This window comes from Battus philenor, unplaced genomic scaffold (genome assembly GCF_028537555.1).
Source record: "Battus philenor isolate CCGP_79_NKW_IND1 unplaced genomic scaffold, ilBatPhil1.0.hap1 SCAF_1, whole genome shotgun sequence".
Lineage (NCBI taxonomy): Eukaryota > Metazoa > Arthropoda > Insecta > Lepidoptera > Papilionidae > Battus > Battus philenor.
Window position 1 is genome coordinate 8,619,482 of NW_027181661.1, and position 19,996 is coordinate 8,639,477.

Genomic DNA, 19,996 nt, shown 5'->3' on the forward strand with positions numbered 1-19,996 from the left:
AATGGCTTATCATATTTTTGTGTTTAATTTCTGTTTTTAAATATATTAACTTATACAAATTAATGTCAGAATAAGATCATTTATAGTGACTATTTGTCAACGCCATGAGAAAAAAGCCAAAAAGCACAGTTTCGTAGAAACTAGAATTTGAATCCTTAAACTTAAAGCAACGCGGTACAAACGCACTTCTACTGAGAACACCCAACACAAACTTAGACGGTATTTTTACAGTATAAGTCGCCATCAAGCAGTAGAGCAATTTATTCCCATTTTTTATAATAATTTAAAAATAAATCATACTACAATAATACTAATAATAATACTGTTTTGACTTTACGAACTTTTTAAATTTATTTATAATACAGTAAACTGTTGCCCCCAAGAAGTTTGTAATTTTATGAATTCTAAAAAAAGTAATATGAAACATATATTTATTTCTATCGTTAAATCTATGTATGCATAGGTATTTTTCTTAAATTCGTTAATATTCTTGTACACCAGACCAGATTATCAGATACCGACTAATTACCGCAAAAAAAAATTAAAAGTTTTTTTTATTTTTTTTAAAAAACTTACGAATACCATCGTCGTTCCAACCCATAGACATCCGCTGTAAGTCATAGGCACCCCCAAATAATACCAAATAATAGTAATCGTATCGTTTGGTAGGCGGGTTGGTGATCGATGCCGATCCTCTGGAAAGTTATTTGTAAAAAGTGGCAACCCTATGTAATTAATGCAGAAAGTGTAAAGCGTGCAAGATGGTATCCCAGGAATCCAACCTACTATTGCTACTCTCAGTCCTCTACCGCTGAGCTACAACCGCCCACACAAATACCGATTAACTGTAAATTATCAAATAAACAACATAGTTTATTCCCTGCGGCTAATGACAACATGCTGTCCATATTTATAGCCCTGTTTAAAACCAAACTTAAAAGACAATGAAGCGAAAATCATTATCATCATTAAGACCGTAGGACCTCCAAGGCTGGGCGTAAGCCTTCCCAAAGTTTTCCAATAAGACCGGTGAGAAGTCTCCATCTGGCGTCTTCCGATGGCTTTAAAAGAAACATCTAAAAAATCGTAAATTTTATTCAAGTTCGTATTATAAATTTAACTTCAAAGTTATCTTTTTCAACTAGTCACTTAATTGCTTAAAGCCTTCGTCCTTCGAAAATTAAATGGGCGATAGGATCGTTACTGTTAATATTCACATACTAACACTTATAACTCAAATAAAATTGTTTGGAAATTTAAAATGTCTAACACTAGACTAGAAAAGTAACAGTTATCGCTACACGAAGGTCGACCAATTATAATTAATCAATAGTATCGGAAATCAACGAAAAGTTGTTCGCATCTACACTCGTGGTTTTTTACCTACGCTCTTAATAAGTTTTTTTTTCCTAGTTGTACATTTTATATCACTCATCATAATTGGGCTATTTTGTTCAAAAAAATACACATTATGTCTGATAAATCACACATTTTTTTTTTAAATTTCGAACTTCAAAACAACGCTTATATCAGTTGCTGAAAACCCCGTTTTACGACATTCATTATGTAGTACGACCCTACCTTTAACGGTGATTTTTTAAAATATATTTACAAAATATTCATTCAAAAAAAAGTAAAGTAAGTTTTTTTTTAAATTTTTGTGATTAATAAAAATTCCTATAAAATATAGACTCTTTTCACGAAATGTTTATTCGCGTTATTTATTTTCTAAAATGATGTATGGTGTATCGATTAAATACGTAAACTTAAAAAAAAAACAAATGTTAGTAGTAAAGTTTTCTCTTATCTATTTTTTAAAATTTAGTAATAACAAATAACTATTATTTGTTCCCAAACTAAAAAAATTCTAACAGAAAATTATATTTGAATTAAGATTATATAATTAATACGCCGCCTCTATAATTGTGTTTAGCAGTTGAAAGCTTTTAGCAGACGATCAAATAAGTTTTAGTTACGAGACATTACCTGTTCCGCAATCAAGAACGATTCATAAAATTTAAACCGTACATTTTCTTAAACTTAAAAAAAAAGATAGTATTAAACTTCTCTTTAAAAATATAATTATTTTGTTATAATCTACTTTTTCAAAGTTAATGTTTTATTATTATTTAGATATTTAACATTTATATAAATAAACGTTAATAATATCAATTGTATAATTAATATTAATTGACCATAAAGCTCCTAGATAATATTGCTGTCCATTATGACCAAAGTAAATGCACCACGGGCCTTGACCAATTATACACCCTTATATTCTATGACTACATGCTTCCCATCAGTATTTCCGTAATCGTTGAAACGCGCGAACGTACAATTTAAATTTATCTCCAATGGCTCGCTATTCCGATTCCACCACCGTCGCGGTCAACGTATCCAACGGTAAGTTTTAATATAAAAGTTATATTATATTACAATAACTTATTATTTAATAAACGTGTGAATTTCCTTTCGTCATGTTTGTCGTTTCCCATATGAATATTGAACGACCGCTCTGCCCATGACATGGTTGGCTGTGGCGTCAGTAAAGGACCATCCCTCTTCGGAGCAGCTCGTGCTTAAGCAGTGACTTTGAAACGACAAAGTTAAATATTTTTCTCAACAACCGATGACTACAATTTTCGAGATGACTAACCGTCAACAATTATACCCGACGATCGCAGCGTGTACGTTTACTTATTTATATAATTTCACTTTGTTTTTGAGGAAAATATAACGTTTTGAAATTTTCAGCTGACGAAAATTCAGACAGCGAGTCGAAGACCTGTGGCAAGATCTTGGTGTTTCTGGCCTGGGTTCTTGTCATCTTCACGATGCCTTTCTCTCTCTTCGTGTGTTTCAAGGTAAGGAAGTAACGTATTCTATAATGTATTACATTTTACGACCCATTGATTACATTTAGTAAAATAAATAAAAAAAATAATTTTACGAACTATAATTATTTAATTAAAAAGTAGATAACAGTTTTACGCATGAATGTAACTTGAGGTATCAATTCTTATGTACTTGTCTAGCACAGCGGAAATAAAAGCAATGCGATTTTTTTTAACTAATTTTGAAACTGTTCGCTTTTACTAAACAATAATAAACGGTTGCATATATTTAAAAAATAAACTTTTGCAAACAGTAACTTTTTAATAGTAATTTAAATAAAGTTAAAGACGTAAATGTTTTAGTATTTTATGCGTTGTTTATCGTTTTGTGTAGTCTAAAAATAAGTTGTAGCTTTTAGCCATTTATTAGAATTCAAAGAAGTACTAATAGTTTCGTTATAAAATTAATTTCCCGGTTTTATTTCAATTATAATAATTAAGGTTAGTGTAAAATTGCGTGTGTCAACGACATACCATTAAATTTAAGAAATATGTAATTAAACAACATTTATAAAGACAAAACTTCGAAACCTTATGTCATAATAATTATTTTAATAGTACATTGAACAATTATTATTATGTACTTGAAATGTGATCAAACTTTAACTTTGTGTTTTACATATACAATAAATATTTTATAGTTAAATACTTAAAGAGGTTGTTATAAAATGTTTCTAAAAGCACTAAGCGAAAGTTCATTTTAGAATGAGTAAAATTTCCTTAGATATTTCTATTTTTAAAATTGCGAAGATATCAACGTGTAACAATAATCGCTATGCAACTTTATGTAGATATTGACTTTAGCTACAGCACACCTAATCTAAAATTAACTAATACCTAATCTAAATCTATCTAATTTAAATATTTTCTAGCAGTAGTAGCCTAAAAGTTAATGGGTGTGATAAAGAATTGGCGGACCTTATCGTCAAATATAACTACCCTATTAATCACGCATCAATAAAACTGATCATTTAAAATGTACATCTTTGCCTTGAACGGATCATTACTAGTAGTATCATTACTATAGTATAAATGCATATTGATGAAACTGATATTTCCTAATATCTCTAAATTTGTACATAAACAAAATGATAATTGTCTTTTTATGCAATTAAACCACTTATTCATTTATTCACATAAATATCCACTTACGGTCATTAACAGTGACCATTTGTTCAGGTCATGACAAGAATGCTAGAGATTAATTTGATAATTACTGAAATCAGATTGAACTCCGCTATATTGGCAAACTGCAAGTTATAACAACGAAGGTCCAAACGTTTTAATCACGTGATCAACAATCCTCAAGAAATAAAACATCATTTAATGCCCACTCCGTCCAAAATCATGGATCACACCTTCATTGGATGTAAGCCAAAGCAGCATGACCGATGAAACTAACACAATCAATCGAACACAGATATAATTTCCATTTTTAAAAGCCAATAAAACTGCCAATAAAAGTTTCAATTATGTTTATGTTACATATAGCGTACCATTTAATCCTTTTTTGGTTCAACTATTTTAGTAAGCTAATTCTAAAATGTTAAAATTTCATGTGAGCAGTAAAATAAACCAAAATATTTTTCTTGTGAATAATATTGACGTATTATTACATATTACATATGTACTTTTGTTTTCAATACATCTCTATTTAAATTGTTACAAGTCAATGGATTACACCGTTGAAAATAATTTTTGATTAATAATGCGGATCATCGTGTCTGTCGTGACGATGGGTTGTTCAACTTTAAATATTTTATGACCTTAAATAAGAAATTTACTTTACTTTTTCACATTAAACAAATGTCTTTCCTGGAATATTACAATGTTATAATATCAACAATTATATATCAAAATTTGCAACAATTTACTTATCTTTACATTGAATATTATTGCATAGCTTTGATAAATTTTTCAGGAAAGTAAAATTACTTTTAACTTATAGTGATGCTTGTTATATGACAGTAGATAGAAATCAGACTCCCCGTAACATTATAAGCTCCTTTGTTGTTGTAAAGTCACAGTCTTCTCAGAGATTGAAGTACGCTACGTATGTTATTATAAAAACATCTGCAGAGAAAACATGACATAAATCTCTTATTAAAACTACGATATCGTATTTGCGGATTAAATCTATTATAAATAACTGAAAACAAAACCATATACTTACGTAAAATTTTTGTTTTTACGTGTGTCAAAATGAAAGATCCAGATCACAATGTAATTTATTTATATTTAACAACTAACAATATATTTACATTTCTCATATGATACCACATAATAGTCAGAGTGATATTCTTATTGAAATATAACACTGCCAAAGTACTAAACAGCTCTAGCAAAAGACTTAACGTCACAATTAAAATAAAATTAAAAATGATTCCTGTAATTTAATCAGACCCTTAATAATATGAGCAATATAGCGCGTAGAATAGATGGCGGTGGTACCTTGAGGTTCTGGAGTAGAGACCATGGATCGGCAAGTGCAGCGTAAGGCATCCACCCGCTAAGTGAACAGACGACATTGTTCGGAAAATGCTCTATGCATGACACTTTTTACAGGCTCTACGTCAATCAGTAGACGTCTTACATTTGAAATGATAATTATTATTACTTTAGACAACCTTTTACTTACTTAATATAAATTCAATTCAGCGGCGAGTGTCAACATGCGAACAATGCATCATCGAACCTAAACCAATCTCTCCAATATACTGATATTGGGTTTGACTAATCGCCGATAATCCACGCGATTTTCGTGTCTCCAAATCTATACAATTTTCGATTTATCTATTACTGCTACATTTCAAGGAAATATACAAGCAATATCTCTTTATAAAATTTATTGATGTATTAATAATATATTATTAATTCGATCACATCCGTCCACGGATTTTTATAAATTTTTTCTCGATTCCTTTTTTTATGTTTATTTTGTCGCTTTACCGGCAGGTTAGAAAAAATATAAGTGATTAGAAATAGTTGTAAAAGCTTTAAAGGATATAACTCATTATCTGGCAATTAATATATGTTACACCCTATCCACAAATCAATAGTCCGAATGTAGTAGATGAAGTAATGATAATATAGTTAGAAAAAAGTTTTTTTTATTTTCGAATTGCATCATATTAAAATTAATACCTAATAGTTTACTATTTGTCCTTGCAGAAATAATTGGGCACCCGCATTCCGATAGAAAAAAATAATTAATATAACAAATTGCTATGTCAATGTAATGTATGGTCGAAAATAGGTCTAAAAGCTTGAAGGTTTTTTTGCTGGGAAATGAAAATCTTTTCTGGTTTAAAAAGCGAATTCACCTCTGGGCTAAGCGCTACGTCCGCCTTTTCTACCGCCCTCTTGGGTGGTGGTGGTGTCGATGCTTCCTCCCGCGCCACCCGAGGGAGCACTTTGTTATGAGTATTTTCTGGATGGTCGGATTTTTACCAGCTAAGTTTATGGATGACATTTCTTCCACACTCTGTTTGCTGGACACCGTTGATCACTGCTCCCTCTCCGTTTGTACTGGTTTCAATCCTAAAACGCGACTTCACTGACCACGTACTTTCTTTTGTCGATTTAATTGACTTGGTCTCAGCTGTATATCCACCCCTTTAAAGTTTTTCCATAACATCTTACTTCTTAACCTTCTCTCATTACATGCGGCCAGGCGACTCTACCGTACCGACATCCTAAGGCTAATGAAACCAAGAGTGTAATCACTCTTCTCAGCGAACAGGTTGTAGCTTTACTTCGCCGCGAGTGACTGCTAGCCATGATAAGGAAAGACCGGGCTGGGAACAAAACCAGAACTCTTGCCCTAGCTCCTTCCATTAACTTTGAATAAGATAAACGTTAAGCAATCGTGTACTGATTTATAAATAGTTCAAATTCATCACAATACTATTCAAAAAATGTTTCCCTGTATGAGACAAATATTATTACTAACAATATAATCCATCATGTCTAATTTAAAACTTGAATGTTCGGATGTTCGCTGATATATGTCATAAGCTTAGATTTCCAATTGGACCTGTAGTATATAGCCATCATTCGTCTTTGTTGATGGATGTTTTATGCTGTATATTCGATCCGTGGTCTTTATTGCATAACGCCATCGTATAACTAATAATTGAATTTAATTAGCTTTCACGTGGAAGGCGCCTTCTAAAAGATATATGTCGCGGATATAACGAGCTATAGGACAGTCACATAATTTTGAAGATGAAAAAAAAACAATTATCATTTTACGTGTTAAATATTCATGATATTCTATATAATCACCTTTCCGTAAGGAGTATTATTGCTTCGCGCTAGGTCCATCCAGAACAAGGCGCTCGCGAATCTCGCAATCAAATCATGTGACATTTTAGACACTTGGTATTCGTTTTACAGGCTTGTTTTTGAACCGAGTATTTATATTTTATTTTCAGGGAATAAGAAGTAATAACCAAATTAGGCTCTAAAAATCTTGTCGATGCATGTTTAATAAGACCTATTAAAAAGAAGTACATACAGTTGTAATTGTAGTTCCTTTAACTTTCAGTGTAATACATACATAACCGAAAGTTTTATTTTATTTAAAGGATTTTTTACGATTCACTTAATGTATACGATCAAATATCACACCTGCAAACGGTTTTTAACCACGCTCCGATCACTAAGCGTGAATGTACCCCAAACAATGCAAATGACTTTAAAGTAATCATAAATCTTATTGTTTTTTCTTTATCGTTGCTGAACAAATCAATATTTCAATGATTCGTAAAACTATGGCATGATTTCTGGAAAAATAGCGATGTAATAATATGTCAAGAGCTATATATCCTTTAGAAATCAATAAACATCAATTATCAAAATTAAAGAAAATAATACTGTTTTATCTGAGCAGTGTCAGCCCAGCGGTAAGGGCTGAGATATTCGATCGTAGGTCACGAGTTCGATTCCGGGGATACAATGTTATATAATAAACACTTTGTCCATTATATATAGGATTGCCATTGTTCATAAACATGTTTCCAGAGGATGGGCAACAGCGGCCCCTGCGTACTAATTTACACGGCAATCGCCAACCCGCCCGCCAAACGTGGCGATTATGATATCCCCAATCGATATCTTTAAAAGAAAGAAACTTATGCCAGTGGGCATTTATGAACCTAAAAAAAAAGATTACCGTTTTGTAGTTAATAAAAAAAATAATACACTATATTTAAGTTACATACGATATATACGTAATATGTACTGTATACTTTATATATAACTGGAATAACTAATCAAACACAAACCGCACACATACTCCACACGCACTAAACGTACACACATCCGTGTACACATTATCATTTTAATACACAATTCTCTGTTTAGTTTTTCTTCTTCATTTGTGTTAATCATTAGTAATTTTTAATTTGAATTGATAAAGAATAATTTGATTTACACTTCGTAATTGGCGTAGTTTACCTATTAATATATATATATTTCAAAAGACTTTGAACTAAATAAATAAAATAAAATTTTAAATAGCCAATTTCCCAACACTGTTAGGTTCCTTGACAAATATTTTACTGTTCAAGCTGAGTGCTTATGATACGAGTTGCCAAGAAAAGGTTAAATATGTTTCAGTTTTCAAAAGGCAGCAGCTTCATTATTTATTTCTGTAGTATTTTGTTTACTATAATAAAGTGTAGATATATATACTTCTGGTCATTACTAGACGTATGTATATTTGTATAACGTATTTTATTTGTATTGTTTATGCGTTATTATATAAATGCAGTTATATTCACAATAAAAGTATAAGAAGTATTTTGTATTATAATTAATCTGTAATATGTAGTACAACAACCTTTTGTCACTTGATGCTTTATTTATACTTATTAACCAATTCCATCCAATGTCTGTCTAGAAGAAATCGCTTTTAACCGAAGCTAGTAGTCATCAGATTATTCCACAGAATTGTAACCATCTTACAATATAGACAAACAATCCATCTACGTGACTATTAAATATTCCCGGCGTTTAACAAAATGGAGCTTTAACTAAAAATAGATAGGGTTTTTGTCCAAGCTCACGTTTGCGCGACCGTCCAGATGTACGCTTCACGGATTCAGCGCGCTTTTACAGAATTTAATTGTATTTGCGTCGTTGAATTTTTCCATGATAGTGAATGTAAATAGATTGAGAGCGAACAGGAAATTGTAATAGAATTAAAATCGCTAACATTAATATACAAACCTACTTGCATTCTTTACGTATATGTATGCTTCATTACATAAAGTTACGTTATATTTTAAGTAATAATATTATCGTATGGTAAGTATTTTTTGTTTTGTTCGCCAAGTATAAAATTTATAGAAAATATTTAAATGCACTTGAGAAAAACTAGTGTCTACATAACTGAGCAATATTACAAAGTTTTATTGCAGGTTGAACTAATTTCTTGAGCAAGGTTCTGACGGAGCGCTTAAATCCCGGCGAGACAACTTTTTGAATACAAGCTCTTGCGATGAAATTTTAATGAACTTAAGTACTTATTACTGCATTAAAATGCTAGTATTTTGAAAAGAATTAATTGCTTTTTTACGTTACATTGAAGAGTAAGAAGTGCATTAAACTATAATATATTTTTAAGTGATAGTAACGCCGGGGAATTACTTTACTATTCTAAGTGAACACAAAAACTTGTAAGCATTTTTTTTCTCATTCGTCATCAAGGCGCGTTTGTTATCTTCGCAGTTTTAATTTGAAGGATGCCATTATAGAGAAACTCAATCTGTTTCTAATTTCTTTCCAATTGAGCTCCCCTGGCATTCTTCTAAATAGATTTAATCGCGAATAAAAGCTGGTAATTCGTTTATTTCGTAGGTGATGTCATTTAAAAAAGGATTTTTGTTTATTTTTTATAACTTTATAAAGCTTTGAAAATACTTTTAACTCCTTACATGCCTAGATAGGTGAGGAGAATATATGAAGATTGTCACAAAAGCTAGCTCTCAATTTCATCTTACCCTCATGGAATTTTTATATAAACAAGCCAGAGTTTATAAAACGCAATCACGTAATAGGAGACCAATACTGAATACCAACATATCAAGCTATCAATTTTAATTTCTGTTTAATGTACGCAATACTCATTTATAATAATAAAACTGATTTCTTTCTTTACGTAAAAAATACTTTTAATCGTCTCAGAATTTTTATTTTAAAATCATATTATTAAAATAAAATTGATAGATGACTAGTAAGAGAAAACTTAATTTTTAAATAATTACAACGGATATAATATTTCTGTTTCATAAAGTATACCAATAAAGAAAGCAGCTTTCCTTGAGATTGTTTAGGCAATACAGGAATATCTCTTTATTATTATTATTAGTTCAGCAAACTGGTAAGTTAAGGTGGCAGTTGTCTACATATAACAGATGTCCCCTAGTGCCTTAAGGTCCTGGAATAGAGACCATGGACCAGTAAGAACAGCGTAATACATCCGCTTACCAGGTAGACAGATCACTTTCTTAAGGTCGTCGGAAAACACAGACGATACAGGCCACTTCCAATCGGGGCAATTGTAAATCTATAGGGGAGGTCGATGTGCTACGACTGAAATGATTACTACTCGTTCTTCTGGATCTATGGGTAAAGAAAGTGAACTAAATATAAGATTATACATGCACTTCATATTTATCTTCCTCAAAAAGAACTACCCTGAAAAGAAGCTGCATGAAGAGCGGCGTAGCAAGCCCGTAGCAATGACGCTAACGAGGACAATGAAGAGTCGTGGGAATTTAGTCCGTAAAAATTTGATATAATCCGTCCTGAACTCCAAGAGTGCAAAGAATTTTTTGTTTTCTACTTTCATCACTACTACAATCAGGAAAGGTTGATTTCTTTAGCGATTCGATTTTTTACTTTCAGTTTTTTTATACTTAATGTTTTAAATACACAATTCTTTTTAATTATATTTACCATATAAACATTTTAAATTGATAATTAATTTCAATTATTATATTTAGTTTAAAAAAAACGTCGTGCGCATCTTTGTTCTGCGCTTTTTATTGTAGAACCGGAGTCTTCGTCTCTGTTGTTATTTGATTTCAATAGGACTAGTATGTACATGCTACGCATTTTCTACAAGTAGAACAAAGAAATATTTATACGCTAATATGATATTCAAATTAAAAATACTTCCAGACCGAATTTTTGTTAAAAAAAAAACCTTACGTTGAGTTCCACATGAAACGTTTCCTCAAAAATTTAAAGTTAACTTTACTTTTAACTTAACTTAAAATTTTTAAAATAAATTTCATCCTCCTATGTAAAAAAAATCTTACCGTCCCCCGCCCGTTTTGCGTGGCCGGCATTGTGTTTTGTGGGTGTAATTTCATAAGATCCATTCTGGGTAATACTTGAAATACAAAAACAGTTGGAAAGTTCTATAGCAATTAAAGCTACGTTTTGAAAATATCCTTTTGTGAACGTCTTCTTTAACCTGTTGCGTGTGAAACCTGTTTTAAGCCGACTTCTTCTCGGCTAAAGGAATATTCCAAATTTCTCAGAAATTTGGTAGGAATATTCCTTTAGCGATTTTTGTGATATAGCAATGAAACCGTACATAAAAGGAAATCTCTTATATACAAACCACATTGCTCGCCTAGCGATAAGGACTAAGAGTTACGATCATAGATCGCGGGTTCTATTCTCAAAAAACAATGTTATGTAATTCATATTTTGTGTATTAATTATATAGAATTGCAACAAACCAGTTCTTAGAGGATGAGCAGCGGCGTCTTTTGCGTACCATAATACCATACTGCTATTGCTAAACTGCCTGCGATCGTGGCGAAAATGGTATATCCCCACATAGATATCTTTGAGGGGGGCTTATGCCTTGCAGTGAGCATCTGTGAGCTGAAAGGACGACGATGCAGTAGTAGTACATTTTATATATATGAGCGATATGAATATGATAATATATTCATTAAATGTGATTAAGATTATCGTAAATATCTACATGTGATCTATAAAGTACTTAAGATTCGATTTTCAAAAATTTAATGAATTTTTTTGATCGGTAAACGATTTCTATCAACGTATTTATGCAATATAAAGACAAGTTGTTTGTAGGAACGACGTTATGAATCATTTCAGGACATAAAAAGTAAAATTCAAAATCTCTAAACCGTCGTGTCAAAGCTTTCCATTTTCGAAGCTTATCAAAAAAAACACTTGACTGCAAAACACGCTCTGCAAATATTTTCCTCCGAGCCAATTGTATGATTTAAACTTTTTTTTATTTAGACTGTATTCGTAGGTGGTCCAGGAGTATGAAAGGGCTGTGATCTTTCGCTTAGGGCGTCTTCTGTCTGGCGGCGCCAAGGGGCCTGGTAAGTATACCAACTTATTAAAATGATAATAATTTCTTTGTAACATTTATGACTATCTTTGTTAAAAAAAAGATATTAAGAGTGACTCATATTAAGAGTGACTTCGATTGGCAAAAAGTATAAAAACTAATTGTGTTAACAATAATTGTGTTTTATGTTATACCTGCAAAAATATTTTTAAAGGTTTGTGTTTATTTTGTCACGTTATATTTTGTAAATGTTGCTTTATATATACATTTGTGTGTATATATATATAAATATATATATATATATATATATATATATATATATATATATATATATATATATATATATATATATATATATGAGTGTGTTTATCTATCTTATAACCCTTCTATTATTGATAATTATAGAATAATATTTTACCAAATTTCCATACTAAACGGTAAGTGTAATAAATGTAAATAATATTTAATTTATAACCTACGAATGAAGTTTATGTAAGAGCAACAAATGTTTTTGATGTATTGATTTATTATAAGTCACAGCTTTCACGCTTTCAACATAATTCCAAAATTTCCAAAATTATAAACCAAATTCTTTTTCAGGCATATTCTTCATCCTTCCCTGTATCGACACCTACGCTCGCGTCGATCTGCGTACTCTGACCTATGATGTACCTCCGCAAGAGGTACTCAAGAATTTTTCTAAATTGCATGTTAAGTTATTTTCAGTTACTTAAACGATTACATAGCATCACTTATCATACTCATGTGAAGTTAATATTTGTGCAATGATTTTCAAATCTACATATAAAATAATTCATCTTAAGTAACATATAGAGTGGTATTAGTGTTGATGCAACTGTACCGTTAAAAACAAATGAACGACTGGACAAATTTCGGTGATTTTTGTTCTTTAATTTTTCTTTGTCCAGGAAAGGATATCAAGTATTAAAATATAATACCTACCATTCATCTATATATATTAACAACAAAATTTACATTTGTGGAAAAATAATTTATTTATGTTTACCATTCTTATTTAAAATTTCACTCAATATATATTTTAAACTTGAATTCATTGACTGTTAGACGGAACGAAGTACAGAAAAAAACCAGACGGAGAACAAAAAAGCCCGGTCAGGTAGTCACTACATAGTTCTAGTTCAAATAATATTTACTTATCTAATAACTTCACTTTAGTTCACTCAAATCATTCTTTTGTTGCACTGAACCACAATCTAAAACACGATGTACATGAATCTTTGGACATTACATTTAAGCTAAATGAACAATAAAAACCGTCAGTTTATTATAATATATGGAGCCGTAAACCATGCGAAATAAGATAATTTATTTATTGTGAGCACGTGTCCGCTACACGCATATTTACAATGGTGTGTAATAATAAAATAATAAATTGATAAAATTCGAATTGCGTCATAATATGAATGCTGGCTTATACGATCAACGCCGCCGCCAATTAATCAATTGAAGGATTTGATTAATTTAATCTTTGACATCGGCAGCCGCGACGTATTTCACGAATTGGAATTGTGGTTTCAGTTCCCAAAATCCCGTTGTAAATAATTGAATTATACATTTAGTAATTAAATTATTGATCAGTACTGGTCACTACTATTTATTTGACATTTACATGCTTTATAGATATTTTAACCAAAAAAAAATCGTCAAAACCACTACCTTACCTACGAACAATAAAAGAATGAGTTTAAAAAGTAAATTAAAATATTAATGTAGCAATACTGCTATGTATTTTGTAATACAAGTTACTATAACAGCGTCTGATGATTGGTTACAAGTGTAAAAGTTTTAAAGGTGTGAATGTATATCTCATTTGACAGCAAAAAAAATTAAAGCTTTTTATATCATCTTATAGTGGTCACTATTATAAGCTACATTCTATTGATATATAGGCCAATATCTTGTGGCAGAAAAAGTCTGCAGGGAAAGGCAATAAACAATAATTAATTTAATAAATAGTAATTCGAGTTTTGAAAACGCATTTTTTACTATGTTAACATTAGGTCATTCATTATTTCTGAAACTATTGATTTTTGGATAGGGTATACCATACATTAATTAATGGCAAATGATATATGCATTCATCCCTTCAAAGCTTTCACACATTAGATGTAAGTTTGTACATTGCGATAAAAACTGATACCGCTGTCTGTCAGGTTTTGACTAAGGACTCTGTTACGGTGTCCGTGGACGCTGTGGTTTACTATCGCGTCCATAATGCCACGATCTCCATCGCTAATGTGGAGAACGCTCATCACTCCACGCGCCTACTAGCCCAGACTACTCTTCGCAACACCATGGGCACCCGTCCCCTCCATGAGATTCTAAGTGAGAGAGAAACCATATCCGGCAATATGCAGATCTCTTTAGATGAAGCTACCGAGGCATGGGGAATTAAAGTGGAACGTGTTGAAATGTAAGTACTTGTGAACATTTTTATACACCCATTATACTTTAATCGAACATTTCTTTAAACACATTTTTAAACTTGTTCGTTGAATCCAAATCGTCTTTTCACAATGATAAAATCACTATTTTGGTTTCCTCATTATTATCATATCAGCCGATAAACGCCCACGCATAGGCATAGGCATGCCCCGAAAATCCCCATTTCTCATGTTTCTTGATACTTTTCCGGTTGCACCGCGCATTGCATGCGTTTGTACAACAGGAATAATATCAAGAAGTTACTGTAGATTGTAAATCCTATCAATGAATCTCTGCAAATAAACTTTTCTTCAAAAGGAAAACTTTTGATTACGTTTTCATGATAGTCAGGCCGGCGGATAAAATTTACAGAAATTGATAAAGGCTATTAGTATATGTAAATCACGATTCACAAAGAAAACTAGAATCATTTAAGTACTTTAGTATAAACCTATATGATGCAAAAATAAACACTTATATTTTTATTTGTGAAGTGTATTTAATATATATTTAAAATTCTTTAACTTATATTGACAGACTTCTTTCTATTTTTAACTATTTTTTTAAAAATAATATTAAGAATTGTACATTATTTTATTATATTAAATTAGGTGGCATGAAAGTAATTAGCTATTAGTAAATTAGAACAAAGCTCGTTATAAACACGCTGCATAGGGTTTAACTACTTATGCGAAATTTGTGACAGATGTCAGACCCATAGAACGTCGTTTAAATGTTCTGCAGAGGTTCTACGAGCTGTGCAAAGAACAGGTTAATTTCAGATAAGTTTCATGTCGGCATATTATATCTGTGCATTAGCTTTTTGTAATTAGGTGAGATTTCAAATATATTATTTTACTAAAACTATTTATTTATTCCAATCACTTTATATTAACTACAGGCTATCCTCAATGAATCTTTATTAAGTAATGTTAATTTATCACCTATTCTTCGTCTATTTGTATAATAGATGCAATGCAGACAAACTAAGATAAATATATATAGTCTTAATTTAAATTATGTACTAAAAATGTTAAAAAAAACAAGGTTAGAAATAACAATTATAGATTAATAGTGCTCCACAATGCCATCTATTTGTTGTAAATAGATGGCATGCACATATTGTTCATACAGAGAAATAGAATTAATAAATAATTTAAAACAAACTGAAAATAGGAAATAAATATTATAAATGAGGCAGTGAGTAGAATAATAATATAAATAGATTAGCATTTAACAATAAACAATCTATGTACTTCCCTAGATTGATACTCGGGTATCATATATGAAGTAATGATAACGTATCGATTATATAGACGAAAAATAAAATAAGGAATTAGCCGTGAGAAAAAAATCTATGAAGTAGAAATGGTAATAAATACACAATATAAATCCTGTAATTGGCGGCCGAATATTACAGATGGAAAAAAAATTGTCCTGTTACCTGTCTAAGATTAGTCCTTGCAAGTAATGTATTAAAGTTTTTGTCTGTCTATATTCACCCACATCTATACACAATAATAATTTTTGTCTAATACCTCCAATACATTAGTTACAGTAGTCAATATAAAATAATGTTGTAGTTATTCCTACTTATAAGACTTTATGACATTGAACGATCTAGATAATGGTCGAAGAAATAACTATGTCATTATCGATAAACATGAAAGAGCTTTTAGAAGAAAATTATAGCGTTGTTTTTAATGAATTGTTTACAAATTGCCCATGCACCAATTTTCTCTAGTTTCGAAGTTCAAAACAAGAAAGACAAAAAAACATTGATCTTTCGTCACTCCTATTTTATACGATTTTTTAATATCTCTATTGATTGTACACGTAACCATTGTTGACACTTTCCATACCGTGGGAACTAGGGCAACTGATAACATACAACAAATGAATTTTAAATGAAGCGATAAAACAATATGTATTAAAATATAAGTTAAAAGTTGTACTGGATCGTTTAGATATCATCCTCTGTTGACTCTTCATAATTATTTTTGTAACTTCCTAAAGTATCAAAGTCGTGAATAAATTGGCCAAGGTATGCGCCATTCGGGCATTATTGATTGTAACAGGCAGCAAGAAAAGTGATTAGACTAAAGAAGAAACGTAATGTAAATAACAGTCGTCGGGTTTATTTAACATAAATATCGATTTCTTTAGCTTGACTTACGTTCACAAGGGTAATATTTACCCACGTTCTAACTAGTGGTTAACTGTTAAATCAATATTGTGAAATCGATATTCAGCAAAAGATGATCTAAAACAGGGATCGCTCGCGGGCCCCTTACGGGCCTTTTAACGTGTTTAAGCGGCCCGCCTAGTATTCCGAAAATTAAATTTATTTTATCGACTTTCTCCCATCAATATATTGTTATAAATTTAGTTATATTAAAATAGTAATACATACTAAACTGAAAAAAATATATAAGTGACGAGCTACTCATACAGCGGTTTGTTTTTTTTCTTATTGAATTTATATAACAAAACTATACTTTTTTTAACGATCCTTTTTTTATTCTACTGTTAGTTGTACAGGATAAGTGTTATTTTATTTGCGGTCCGCCAAACAATTTTAAAATTTAAATTGGCCACTTGATTAAAAAGTTGCGAACCCTTGCTCTAAACCAATAATCCTAAACTTTATAAGGAACTGAGTAAGACTTTTTCAAATTACTATCTTCCCCATAATTAAATGGGCAGAGGTAATGCTAAGTAAACATTGTTGAGTACGCATTAAAAACCTAGTACTACATTTGTAAGTCTGAATTCTGCGCAGCAATCAAATATTACTATATAATGGCAAAGATGAAAAGTATACCTATAATATATAATTTATTACTGCTTTATTGCGTTTGTAATGTGCTCCGCATGAGTTATTAAGTCTGCTGTCTAAATAATTAAAAAATACGTGAAATACCTACCGATTGCTTTTATATTGCATAAGAATGTATTTTCTTATTTATGTTTAATAGTCCTGTGTAACGAATGTATTTTAATATTACACAAGCAATATATTCTCGTTAGTTTTACTTAATCAACATAAGAGATGGAGCAAACGATAAAGTATATTTATTTTTCTAATCCATGAATATGTTATACAATTACTCGTAACAAATTATAAATATACTTTAATTTTATATTAACCTTATGTGAAGTTATATATATACGAAAATAATCAGGTGTCCGCTTCTCATTGATTTTTAATCATCGATTGTCGTATCAATTATTTGGTATTTGTGCATGTATAGTGTATTAATGGTTTCGTTCGAGGGTGCAAAAAAAGCTTAGCCTAAAGGTGTTTTAATAATACAGCGATGCTCGAAGCACGAGTTGCTCCATACTTTAGTTTCAGCTTCTTCCTTCATCTAGAATGATCGAGTATCTCGAAAGCCGGTTATTTTTCGAATGGCTGTGAAATGTTTTTTATGATGACTGTCTTAATGTCATTACGTTGTCCGGAGACTAGAGCAAGTTTCCCAAACTCTGGATGACACATGTAAGACCCAACAGATGTAACAACGTTCCGACAAATATATAATTATTTAATTTTTTTATTTACACTTTATGCACAACGGCGGACTTAACGCTCTAGTAGTTTTCTACCAGTCTACCTTAGGGCAGAGGGAAAATAATCGAGGCAGGTGCTTAAACCATAATAAAATAGAACATATCTACTAATGATATATAACAATACTTACATATGTGTATGTATGTGTATATATATATATATATAAATATATATATATATAAATATATATATATATATATCTATATATATAATTAGGTAACATTTAATTAAAGTGTACTTTAACATTCGTAGCTCGAAAAATTGTTCGTGGGTAGTCCCCCGGCAAAGTAGACTAAAGACATAGATAATATGCGAGCAGCTCAAAACCAGTTATCGTAACGATCTTTGCGGGAAGCTTATGCCTTGCAGTGGGCGCCAGTTGGCCGACATGATAATGATGATTTAACTTATTGATATTTAAACTGAACATTTTTATCTTGAATGATACATGTATAAGAACAAAGAGACAACGCTTAGTCTGGGCAAAATATTATAAAATAATTGTGTTAAAAAAATTACAAAAGTTTTATTTCCATCTTTAATTACAGCAAAGATGTCCGCTTGCCAATACAACTGCAACGCGCAATGGCGGCTGAAGCTGAGGCGGCACGGGAGGCTCGCGCTAAGGTGATTGCTGCTGAGGGCGAACAGAAGGCTTCTCGTGCCCTCCGCGAGGCTTCGGAAGTGATTGGCGACAGTCCGGCAGCTTTGCAGTTGCGTTATTTGCAGGTACTTACCTACTGTTCTTTAATCTACACACCTATATAAAAGGTTCTAAACCAAGTAATGGATACGTTAATAGAAAATAAAGAATTATTAATTTACTATACATAATGAATAGTTTAAAAGTTATAAAGGGTGAATGTATATTAAGTATTTTGCTATCATTTAATGTAGGTTGTATACTCTATCCAAAAATCATTGGTATCGGGAATAATAAATAGGTAATGCAATAGTAAAAAGCGTTTTCGAAATTTGGATTACTACATATAATGGTGAATTATTGTTTACTATTTGTACCTGCAGACTTTTTAGTGTCAACAGTTATCGGTCTATTACATTACAATAGAAATAATGAATTAGTGTAATAAAGAGATCACTGTATATAAAATTGCTATTGACAATAAGCATTAAAGCTTCAAGGCTTTTTGCTGACAGTTTTAATGAGCTATACATTCATCCTTTTAAAGCTTCTACCCATCTAGACAATCAACCTGTATTTTGAATAAAAGTACATTAGAAATTCTACTTAGATATTTGTGAATATTTTGTGTAACACAGTTACTTTATATTCATTAATATAACATACTAATTCTTTTCAATTTTTCTTGTAGACTCTTAATACCATATCAGCTGAAAAGAATTCGACCATCGTGTTCCCCCTACCCATCGACCTCCTCACTTACTTCTTCAGGACTAGGGAAGGAGTAGCATAAGCTACAAAATGATGTCTCTGATCCACGAACATTTTTATCAACGGTTTGAAGACTACCTAAACATATTAATCGATTCTCAGCAAACATACTCATTATAGTTTAAAAGGCATAAAAGAAAAAGACAAAAAAATTAGAATAATTTAGTGAATAGAATTTAATTAATCTAAATGTCTAACCTACCATTTATCCTTTAAAGTAGACGCTTTGCATCTTATCCGCTAACATTTAATCATAACAATATTATCAGTAGTTCAATTAATAGCAGAATAAATAT

General features: G+C 31.0%; 1 protein-coding gene across 1 annotated transcript; it reads left to right on the forward strand.

Moving 5' to 3' along the window:
- The first annotated feature begins 2,629 nt into the window (after positions 1–2,629).
- On the forward strand, positions 2,630–19,722 carry LOC137931172 (band 7 protein AGAP004871). The gene is made up of 7 exons (XM_068774614.1): positions 2,630–2,687; positions 2,755–2,864; positions 12,205–12,277; positions 12,847–12,929; positions 14,442–14,701; positions 18,835–19,015; positions 19,621–19,722. Exons 1-7 carry the CDS (start codon positions 2,630–2,632, stop codon positions 19,720–19,722), a joined length of 867 nt encoding a protein of 288 aa, XP_068630715.1.
- The last annotated feature ends 274 nt before the right edge of the window (positions 19,723–19,996 follow it).